Source organism: Balaenoptera physalus (genome assembly GCF_965194825.1).
Source record: "Balaenoptera physalus genome assembly, chromosome: 5".
Classification (NCBI taxonomy): Eukaryota; Metazoa; Chordata; class Mammalia; order Artiodactyla; family Balaenopteridae; genus Balaenoptera; species Balaenoptera physalus.
The window spans coordinates 150,698,425-150,710,509 of record NC_138884.1 but is presented as its reverse complement, the minus strand read 5'-3'; the positions used below and the strand labels follow the sequence as shown (position 1 = coordinate 150,710,509).

The 12,085-nt window shown below is 42.4% G+C and overlaps 1 protein-coding gene across 10 annotated transcripts in view; it reads left to right on the top strand.

Moving 5' to 3' along the window:
- Positions 1-12,085, top strand: part of PCGF3 (polycomb group ring finger 3) — a 62,171-nt gene that overhangs the window by 36,647 nt on the left and 13,439 nt on the right. For 8 of the 10 annotated variants that reach the window (XR_014264381.1, XM_082464055.1, XM_082464057.1 and 5 more), the window contains exon 9: positions 3,891-4,028. The exons of 1 other annotated variant lie outside the window; for it this stretch is intronic. Coding sequence is in view for 8 of the 9 variants with exons in the window: in XM_082464055.1 (XP_082320181.1) it covers positions 3,891-4,028 (138 nt within the window). In the remaining variant the exon portion in view is untranslated. Of the gene's footprint in view, positions 1-3,890; positions 4,029-4,169; positions 4,274-12,085 lie in introns of those variants that run through there. One more of the 10 variants, XM_082464058.1, reaches the window with a different exon arrangement.

Genomic DNA, 12,085 nt, shown 5'->3' with positions numbered 1-12,085 from the left:
CCGTGAGCCACAGCTGCTGAGGCCCCTTGCCGCGGCTGCTGAAGCCCGCGCGCCTGGAGCCCGTGCTGCGCAATGGGAGCCACCGCAACGAGAAGCCCGCGCACTGCAGCCAGGACCCAATGCAGCCAAAGATGAAATAAATAAAATAAAATAAATAAATTGATTAAAAAATATATATAAGAGCTAAAACTTGAAAACTTTTATAGGAAAACATGAGAGAAACTGTTTAGGGCCTTGGGTTAGGCCTGTAGTTCTCAGATCCAAAACCAAGAACACAACTCAGGAAATAAAATTGATAAATTGACTTCATCAAGTTAAGAACTGCTGCTCTTGGGGCTTGCCTGGCAGTCCAGTGGTTAGGACTCCACACTTCCACTGCAGGGTGTGTGGGTTTGATCCCTGATCGGGGAGCTAACATCCTGCATGCCGCATGGTGGGGCCAGAGAATAAGACAAATAGAACATGAAAGCAAGCAGCACTTCGAGAAAAGAAAAAAAAGAACTGCTGCTCTGGGGACTTCCCTGTGGTCCGATGGTTCGGACTGCGCGCTCTCACTGCCGAGGGCCCATGTTCAGTCCCTGGTCAGGGGACTAATGGCAGTGCCACCAAAAAAAGAAAAAAAAAAAGAATTGCTGCTCTTCAAAAGACTCTATTAAGAAAATTTTAAAAGGCCACAGACGGGGAGAAAATATTGGCAAATCACATTTCTGAAAAGGACTTGTATCTATAATATATAACTCTTATAACTCAATAAGAAGATAAACAATCCAATTAAGAAATTGGCAAAAGATTTCAGTAGACATTTCACCAAAGAAGAATTACAAATGGTTAATAGTCATGTGAAATGATGTTCAACAACTTTAGTCATTAGGGAAATTCCAATTAAAAGCATAATGAAGTAGCATTTTACACTCACCAGGATGGCTACACTCAAAAGGACAGCCACTAACATGCGTTGACGGGGATGTGGAGAAGTGGGAATTGGTCAGAGGTGCAAGGTGCTGCCGTGCACCTGAGTCTCACACCGCTTTACTGTGTGAGGGAAGTCAGACGGGAAGACTGCGTCTTGTATGATCCCATCTATAGCCCATCCAGGAGAGGCCAGTCCACAGACACAGGCCGAGGGGTGACCGCCTGGGGTGGGGCGGGGTTGACCACCAAGGCTCCGAGAGTCTTTATGAGCTGATGGGACCGACCTCAGACTGGATGGTGGTGATGGCTGCCCAGCTCTCTAAATTTACTAAAAATTACTGAATGGTATACTTAAAACAGATACATGTACATTATACTGCAGTGAAGCGGTTCAAAAGTTACAAACATCCTTTATCTTGGTGCGCTTAAATAGGTAATACATTCATACAGTCCAGAGGTTAACACTGTGTGAAAGGTTTAAACGTGTCACAGTCCTGAGTTCCCCCACGTAGGTCACACTCTGTGGTCGCTCCTGCGTTCACACAAACTGAGCCTCCTCGTCAGGTGACACGCCCATCCTTGGGGAGCCTGTGCCCTCTTTACCTGGTCAGCACCTCTGATGGGCACGAGGCCTCTCCGGCTGGGGTGCAGGAGTGCAGCCGGCGGCCCTGCCTGTGCACACACGGCTACCGGTGCTGAGTTTAGGGTTCTGTGTGCGGTTGGTTGCTGCCGGGGTCTTGTGCCTGTTGCTTTGGGCCTGGACACAGACGCCCATCTGGTCCATGTGCCTGAGGCCGGCAGAATTCAGCATCCCTGACAGAGACTCTGAAATCCCCGCTGCGTTGGGGACTTTAGTTCTCATCATTCTGTCAACTTAAGTTTGTTACTAGGTGCATTCAATTTTAGAAATGTTTCCCATCCTTAGGGCATTTTTTCTTATGAAGAAATTTGTTTTATGTAATAATACAGGTCTGTCTGTTTTCTTTTTGGCTGATATTTGCCTGATATTTCAGTTTTTTTAACATCTTTCTTAAATGTGACACTTTTTACAGCAGAGAGCTGGGGGTTTTTTAAAAATCAAATCAGAAAATTTATTTAACTGGCAAGTTATTTTACATTTACCACGATTGCTAGTAAAGTTGGGTTTATTTCTGCTTTAGTTTGTGCTTTCCATTTATATTTTTTATGCCCCCTCCCTTGAGTCTCTTCTGTAGAATTAATAAATTTTATTTAATCTCTTTTTTGCCTCTGATTAGCAGGTTATATGTCCTATTTTTATTATTTTAGTGCTAATGAAATTCTAAAATGAATGCATTTTTTAAAAGTCCAGAATTAATGAGTCTCTTCCTGTCCCTCCTAAACAGCACCAGAGCTTGCCTGCTGCCTGGGCACCTCCTAAACCCCAGCCAGTCTGTCCACTTCAGCCTTTTTCTTCCTGAGCTACATCTTCTCCTACTTATGTTCTGTTTTCGTTTGCAGATGACTTTATTCATTTCCACTCTGAATGATAATTTAGCTCTTCCTTCCTGTCGGCTCATTGTCTGGGCTCAGTGGCGTGAGCGCCAACCCTGCCTGTGGGCCCACCTCTGTGGTTGCCCTGGGCCTTGGCCCACTGTGTTCTGAGGGGTCGCCATGTCTGTCTGGGTGCAGGTTTCCTCTTACTTCCTTTGTTTTGGGTTCTTTTGCTTCCTGAATTTGAGGACTTATGTCTTTCATCGTTTGGGGGGATCCTTAGTCATTATTTCTCAAATTTTGCCTTTCCCTTATTTTCTCTTCTATCCTCTGGAACTCTTGTGATGTGTCTGTTAGACTCTTTGATCTGTCTTCACGTCTCTTACCTTTCTTTTGTTTTCTTAATTTAATTGATATCTTTGTCTCTATACTTCTTTTGGATAATTTGTTCAAATTGATCTTTCAGAAAATTGATCTGCCTTCAGCTGAGACTAATCTGTGATTTGACCATCCATTGAATTTTTAATTTAAGTGAATAGGTTTTTTATTTTTAGAAGTTACATTTGGTTATCTTTTATACCTGCCTGTTCTTAATTCTCAGTGTGTGATGTTTTTAATTCCTTCTTTCGTACCTCTAGTAATTTTAGACATACATATTTCAGTTAATTCCTTTGTTAATTCTTTTGTCTGAATTTTTGGGGTCTGCTTGTGCCATTTTTTGTGGCTGTTGCTAGAGAATTACTTGCCCATGAGGGAGGTGAGGTGAGGTGTCTAAAGGTGGGACTTTCTCAGCTGTGGCCAGGGCTGTCCCTCCTCAGCAGATTCCCTTCTGCATCTGCCAGGCACCACCTGATCCTAGAATCACTTTTACTTAGTTTGTTGTCTTGAAGTTCCTTGTCACACACTGAGTACTCCAATCCCACTGAACTCTTGACCTTCCAGAATAGAACTGTGAGCTTCAGACTTTGTGCCTTTGCTCAGAGCGCTCTGTTCTCCAGTGAGTTTGCTGTCTTCTCCAAGACTGAGCGTAATGTGCCTCCTTTGTAGACCTTCCTCGGTGAAGGGTCCGTGGTGCCTGCCGTGTGCGTGGCGTGTCTTTCCTTGTCATTCTGCAGAGCACTTAGCACAGCCTCTGGGGAGACGCGTGTGTGTCCCATCGGCCAGAAGCTTTTAGAACAGGATTCCAGTCTTTGTCGGTTTAACTCTGAGGCCAGCACATACTGCCACAATAAATAAATAATTCTCGGGTTTACTTTAAAGTACTGTGCTAATAAGACAGAATTAATAGTGTTAGATTTTTATTTCACAAAATGGCAAATAGTAAGCAGATTTTAACACAGTGTATGTAAAATGATTACAGTAAAATTCTTTTTCTACGGTGTTTAGGTCAAAACGGATTTATGATTTCAAAAAAGTCAGCATTCTTAGATTTAATGGAATCAGTAGATATCTAAGAAAGCCTCCAGTGAGTAGCCCAGTAGGATCCCCCTTGATGAGCTTGCCCAGCTGTGTCCTTTCTCTTGAAGGTGAGCATCTGTCTGGAATGCAACAGCAGCAAACTGCGGGGCTTGAAACGGAAATGGATCCGCTGCTCAGCCCAGGCCACAGTCCTGCACCTAAAGAAGTTCATTGCCAAAAAACTCAACCTCTCGTCTTTCAACGAGGTAAATAGAAACTATAACGAGTCACTTCTTATTTGTAAAAGTGATACTTCTGAAGTTCTTTGGGTTTGTTTGCTTTTTACGGTTCTGTTTGGACATTTTCAATCAGAAAAAAAAATCTGAATTTGTTTTGCCTACTCCCAGATAGTGTGATAGTAAATAGCGGTGAAGACAGTGGAGGCCCAGAGCCCACAAACACGGGAAGCCACTGTTAAGAGAAGAGGAAATGCCAAGGGGGCTACAACAAGATATGTTAAATATTTTCTTTTTTTTTTTTTTAATTAATTTGTTTATTTTTGGCTGTGTTGGGTCTTTGTTGTCGCACGTGGGCTTCTCACCGCAATGGCTTCTCTTGCTGTGGAGCACGGGCTCTAGGCGCGCGGGCTTCAGTAGTTGCGGCACATGGGCTCAGTAGTTGTGGCTTGCGGGCTCTAGAGCGCAGGCTCAGTAGTTGTGGTGCACAGGCTTAGTTGCTCCGCGGCATGTGGGATCTTCCCAGACCAGGGCTCGAACCCGTGTTTCCTGCATTGGCAGGCGGATTCTTAACCACTGTGCCACCAGGGAAGCCCAAGATATGTTAAATATTTTCACCACAAAGAGAAGTTCTGCTCTTCAGTTTCACAAACGGATAGATGGGTGTATGGGGATGGATAGGACGGGTGGGTAGATAGAGAAGATACTTCCCAGTTCCGATAAATGCTGAGAATAAAGTAAAACGTGTGCCCTAGTGGTGCAGAGCAGGGCGATGCACAGAGGGGTGAGAGAGCACATCAGCTTAGGGGTCGTTGGGGAACCCTCCCGAGGGCGTTCACTTCTGCTCAGACATAAGCTGTCAGCAGGAGCTGGCTGTGTACCAGCAAGTGTCAGAGGAGGCCCTGGGGGGCCTTAAGCCGGGGGCTTGTGATGAGAACAGCCCTGAGGCTGTGAGGCAGGTGGGCTGCTGGGGTTCCGAGACGGAAGCAGGAGTGACCAGTTGAGGGGAGTCTGTGGCAGAAGTCCCAGGAGAGACGGGCCAGGATAGTGTGGTAAGGATGGAGAAACGAGGCCGACTTCTGAGGTGGGCTGTAGAGAACAGTGGGTTGGACGTGGCCCCGCAAAGACGTGTGTCCACAGCCAACCCCGCAACCTGTAAGCATGGTCTTTGCCAGAAAAAGGGTGTTTTCAGATACACTGAAGTTAAGGATCTTGAGATGAAATGATCCTGGATTATCTGGGTTGCCCCTAAATTCAGTGACATGTGCCCTCACAAAAGTGAGGCAGAGGGAAATTCGAGACACGCACAGAGGAGAAGATGGTGTGAGGACAGAGACGAGAGATGGGGGCGATGCAGCCACAAGCCAATGGATGCCTGGAGCCCCCAGAAGCTGGAAGAGGCAGGAAGGATCCTCCCCTGGAGCCTCCAGACTGAGCAGAGCCCGGCCGGCACCTTGATTTTGAACTTCGGTCCTCCACATCTGTGAGAAAATAAGTACCTGTTGTTTTAAGCCACCAGGTTTGTGGTACGTTGGCATACCTGCCGTGGGAAACCGAAACAGATTTCAATACCAGGAAGTGGAGTGCTGCTGTAGCAAATACCTAAAAATGTGGCAGTGCCACAGGTTGGAAGGTTGGAAGAATTTTGAGAAACATGATTTTTAAAAACCCTAACTGCCTTGAAGAGACTGTTGATATGAATATGGTCATTAAAGGTGACTCTGGTGATAGCCCAGAAGGAAGCGAGGAGCATGGTAGAGAAAGCGCCTGTCATCTTTGAAGGTACATGTTACACAAACAGAGTGTTGGTAGAAATAGGAATATTAAAGATGCTACTGACGAGAGCTCAGAAGGGAAGAAGGAGCATAGTATTGGAAATGGTAAGAAAAGTGATTCTAGCTACACAGTGGCAGAAAACTGGCTGAGTTGTGTTCTACGGTGTGTGGAAAACAGAACTTGGAAGTGATGAACACGGATATTTAGCTGAGGACATTTTCAAGCGAAGTGCTGAAGACGTGGTCTGGTTTCTTCTTGCTGCCTGTAATAAAATGTCAGAGGAGAGAGATGAATTCAGGAAGGAACTGCTAAGCAAAAAGAAACCAGCACTTGATGATTTGGAAAATTCACAGCCTATCCAGATGGCAAAAAGATGGTAATATTAGGAGTTTGACTGTTAGAAAAACATGCTCTGGAGAGAAGGCCAAGTGTGTAGCTGTTCAGCCTTTTGCTAAAGGGATTAGTTGTTTGACTCATGGTGGCTCAGCCATCTCATGGGAGGAATAGAGAGGAGTTATCCAGGAAAGATCTGCAGAGCCTGGACCTCTGACACACATGAGAGACTCACAGGGTTTCTAAGAATGTGCTATCAGCAGAAACACCACCAACTCGTGCTGAAGGGGACAGAGACAGGAAGAAATGAGAGAAGGCTATCAGACTTCCAAAATTCTGCACGCGGGAAAGAGGCTGATAGAGCTGCTCAGCTGCCAAGGTGAGCGACCCCTAAAGAAAAAGGAAGAATGACTCCAAGGCAGAGCCTGGGGCCCAGAGGGTGAAGCCATCACGGGCCCAGAGAGCAGAACCTTGACCCACAGTGACGTGTTCTCAGGTCTTGAAACCTCATGGAATTTTCCCTGCTGGATTTCAAACTTTATTGAGACTAGTGATCCCTTATGCCTTCTAATGTGTCTCCCTTTTGGACTAGGAATATCTGTCCTGCCCCAGCCTTGTATTTGGAAAGCAGATAATGTGTTTTCTAGTTTCGCAGATCCACGGCTGGAAAGGAATTTGCCCCAGGAGGCATCATACCCAGAGTCTCACCCATACCTGATTCTTGTGATTTAGAAGATAAGATCAGGGACTTTGAGCTGATGGTGTGTAGATGAGATTTGGGGATTTGGAGTTGATGCTCGAGTAGATTGGGTCTCTTGGAGATGTTGGGGTTAGGTGAATGTGTTTTGCATGTGGGATGGATGTGGATTTTGTTGGGTCAGAAGGCAGACTGTAGTATGTTAAGTGGTGTAGGTTAAGTGGTGACCCAGCCAAAAGATATGTCTACTTCTAACCCCCAGAACATGTGAATATGACTTTAGTTGAAAAAAAGATTTTTGCAGACATGTAAAGAATCTTGGGATGAAGAGACCATCCTTTATTATCCAGGTGGGCCCTACATTCAATAACAAATGTCCTTATAAGAGAAGGGCAGACACAAATTGTCTCAATAGATTTTAAAAGATACATATTATACAAAGTATCTTCTCAGACCACAATGGCATGAAGTTAGAAATCAATAACCAAAGGAAAACTGGAAAATTCACAGAATTGTGGAAATTAAGCAACACAGTTTTAAACAACCAACGGATCAAAGAAGAAATCAAAGAGAGATTAGAAAATACTTAGAGAAGAATGAAAACAAAAACACAACATACCAAAACTAATGGGATACAGTGAAAGCAGTGCTAAGGGGGAGATTTATAGCTATAAACACTTATGTTAAAGACAAGGAAGAGGGCTTCCCTGGTGGCGCAGTGGTTGAGAATCTGCCTGCCAATGCAGGGGACACGGGTTCGAGCCCTGGTCCGGGAGGATCCCACATGCCACGGAGCGACTGGGCCTGTGAGCCACAATTACTGAGCCCGCGCGTCTGGAGCCCTTGCTCTGCAACAAGAGAGGCCGCAATAGTGAGAGGCCCGCACACTGCGATGAAGAGTGGCCCCCGCTTGCCACAACTAGAGAAAGTCCTTGCACAGAAACAAAGACCCAACACAGCCAAAAACAAAAAAAAAAGACAAGGAAGATCTCAAATCAACAACCTAAATTTACAACTTAGGGAACTAGAAAAAGAAGAGTAAGCTAAACCCAAAGCTAGCAGAAGGAAGAGAATAATAAAGATTAGAACAGAAATAAACAAAATAGGGAATAGAAAAACAATAGAGAAAATCAATGGTTCTTCAAAAAGGTCAGCAATGTTGACAAACTTTTAGCTAGATGAACTAAGAAAGAAGACTCAAATTATGTAATCTGAAATGGAAGTAGGGACATCACTACTGATTCTTCAGAAATAGATTATAAGAGAGCACTATGAACAATTGTATGCCAACAAATTGGATAACCAAATGAAATGGACAAATACCTAGAAACACAAAGCCTATCAAAACTAAATCACAAAGACATGGAAAATCTGAATAGACCTATAACTAATAAGAAGATTGAATCACTAATCAAAAATCTCCCAACAAAGAAAAGCCCTGGACCTGATGGCTTCACTGAATTCTACCAAACACTTAAAGAATTAATACCCATCCTTCTCAAACTTTTCCAAAAGGTCGAAGAGGAGGGAGCGCTTCCCAACTCATTTCACGAGGCCAGCATAACCCTGATAACAAAGCCAAATAAAGACACTACAAGAAAAGAAAACTACAGACCAGTATCCCATATGCACATTGATGCAAATATCCTCAACAAAATGCTAACAAACAGAATTCAGTATGTTAAAAGGTTTTACACACCATGCCCAAGTGGGATTTATTTCTGGAATGCAAGGATGGTTCAACATATGAAAATTGATTAATATAATATGCCACATCAACAGAGTGAAGGAAAAACCACACGATCATCTCAATTGATGCAGAAAAAGCATTTGACAAAATTCAATACCCTTTCATGATAAACACACTGAACAAACTAGAAATAGTACCCATATATGAAAGTAAAATAAAATCCATATATGAAAAACCTGTTATGAATATCATACTCAGTGGTGAAAAAGTAAAAGCTTTTTCTCTAAGATAAGGAACAAGCCAAGGATGTCCACTTTTACCCTTTCTAGTCAACATAATACTGGGAATCCTAGCCAGAAAAATTAGACAAGAAAAAGAAATAAAACACATCCAAATTGGAAAAGAAGAATTTAAAACATTATCTCTGTTTGCAGATGATATGATTTTATATGTAGAAAACCCTAAAAATTCCACACACAGAGATATGAAAAAAAACCAGTCAGAACTAATAAATTAATTCAGCAAGGTAGCAGAATACAAAGTCAATGGAAAAATCAGATGCATTATCTCAGTATCAAAAAAACAAACAACCCAATCCAAAAATGGACAGAAGATCTAAATAGACATTTCTCCAAAGAAGACATACGGATGGCCAACAGACACATGAAAGGATGCTCAACATCACTAATCATTAGAGAAATGCAAATCAAAACTACAATGAGGTATCACCTCACACCAGTCAGAATGGCCATCATCAAAAAATCTACAAACAATAAATGCTGGAGAGGGTGTGGAGAAAAGGGAACCCTCTTGCACTGTTGGTGGGAATGTAAACTGATACAGCCACTATGGAGAACAGTATGGAGGTTCCTTAAAAAACTAAAAATAGAACTACCATACGACCTAGCAGTCCCACTACCGGGCATATACCCTGAGAAAGCCATAATTCAAAAAGAGTCATGTATCACAATGTTCATTGCAGCACTATTTACAATAGCCAGGACATGGAAGCAACCTAAGTGTCCATGAACAGATGAATGGATAAAGAAGATGTGGCACATATATAACATGGAATATTATTCAGCCATAAAAAGAAACGAAATTGAGTTATTTGTAGTGAGGTGGATGGACCTAGAGTCTGTCATACAGAGTGAAGTAAGTCAGAAAGAGAAAAACAAATACCATATGCTAACACATATAGATGGAATCTTAAAAAAAAAATGGTTCTGATGAACCTAGGGGCAGGACAGGAATAAAGACACAGACGTAGAGAATGGACTTGAGGACACGGGGAGGGGGAAGGGTAAGCTGGCACAAAGAGAGTGGCATGGACATATATATACTACCAAATGTAAAATAGATAGCTAGTGGGAAACAGTCTCATAGCACAGGGAGATCAGCTCAGTGCTTTGTGACCACCTAGAGGGGTGGGGTAGGGAGGGTGGGAGGGAGACGCAAGAGGGAGGAGATATGGGGATATATGTATACGTATAGCTGATTCACTTTGTTGTAAAGCAGAAACTAACACACCATTGTAAAGCAATTATACTCCAATAAAGATGTTAAAAAAAAATCAGATGCATTTTTGTACATGAGCAATGAACAATCTGAAAAGGAAATGACAAAAGTCATTTCATTTATGATAGCATCATAAAGAATAAAATACTTAGGAATTAACCAAGGAGGTGAAAGACTTGTACAATGAAAGTTACGAAAATTGCTGAAAGAAAGATAAGCACATGGAAACACATCCCACATTCATGGATTGGAAGACTTAATATTGTTAAAATGTCAATATTACCCAAGTTATCTACAGATTCAATGCAATTCCTATCAAAATCCCAAAGATGTTTCTTGCAGAAAAAAAAAAAATCCATCCTAAATTTTTTATGGACTCTCAAGGGACCCAAATAGCCAAAACAGTCTTGAAAAAGAGCCAAACTGGAGGACTCAGAACTTACTATAAAGATAACACTAATCAAAACAGTGTGGTGTTGGCATAAAGACAAACAGACTAATGGAGCAGAATAGAGAGCTCAAAAATAAACCCTCACATATGTGGTCAACTGACTTTTGACAAGGGTGCCAAGACCCTTCAGTGGGGGAAAGGACAGTCTTTTCAACAATTGGTGCTGAGGAAACTGGATATCCACATGCAAAATAATGGAGTTTGACCCTTACCTAATACAATATACAAAAATTAATTCAAGGGACTTCTCTGGTGGTCCAGTGATTAAGAGTCCGTGTTCCCAGCGCAGGGGGCCCGGGTTCGATCCCTAGTCAGGGAACTAGATCTCACATGCCGCAACTAAAGATACTTGCGTGCCGCAACGAAGATCCCACATGCCTCAACTAAGACCCAGCGCAGCCAAATAAGTAAATAAATATATATTTTTTTAATTAACTCAAAATGTATCAGGGATATAAATGTAAAACCTAAAACAATAAAACTCTTAAAAGACAACATAGGACCAAAACTTAATGACATTGGATTTGGCAGTGATTGCTTGGATAGAATACCCAAGGCACAGGCAACAAAAGAAAAAGTAGACAATTTGGACTTCCTTGAAATTTAAAAAAAAAAAAAATTGTACAGAATGGAAGAAAGTGTTTGCAAGTCATATCTCTGACAAGGAATTACTATCCAGAATATATAGACAGTTCCTAAAATTCAACACAAACTCAAACAACTTGAGTAGACATTTCTCCAAAGAAGATATACGAATGGCTGATAAGCACATGAAAACATGCTCAACATCACTAATCATACGGGAAATGCAAATCAGAACTGTAATGAGACCCACCCCATACCCAGAAGGATGGCTACTGTAAAAAGTAAGTAAACAAGTGCTGGTGAGTCGGATGTGGAGAAATTGTAACCCTTGTGCACTGTTGATGGGATGTAAAATGGTGCAGCCGCTCTGGAAAACAGTACAGAGGTTTCTCAAAAAATTAAACATAGAACTACCATGAGCACCAACAATTCCACTTCTGGGTAATACCCCAAAGAATTGAAAACAGGATCCCAAGGAGATACTTGTACCATGTTCGTAGCAGCATCATGGACAGTAGGCAAAAGGTGGAAGCAACCCAAGTGTCCATCAATGGGTGATACATGAACAAAATGTGGTCCGTCCATACAATAGAACATTCAGCCTTAAACAGGAAGGAAATTCTGACACCTGCTACAGCATGGATGAACCTTGAGGACACTATGCTAAATGAAATAAGCTGGTCACAAAAGGACAAATACTGTCTGATTCCACTATACAAGGTCCCTAGAGTCATAATCATAAAGACAGAAGGTAGAATCAGGGTTTCCAGGGGCTGGGGACAGGGGGATGGGAAGTTATAATTGGGACAGAGTTACAGTTTTACAAGATGAAAAGTCTGTGGATGGATGTGGTGACAGTTGCACGTTATGAATGTATTTAATACCAATGAGCTGTGCACTTAAAAATGGTTAAGATGGTAAATTTTATGTGTATTTTACCACAATTTTTTTTAACAATAAAAAGGAATGAACTATTGATACCCACAGAGAAAAGAGTAGAGAGGGAGTTTTGAGACACAGAGTGGAAGGGCCACCTG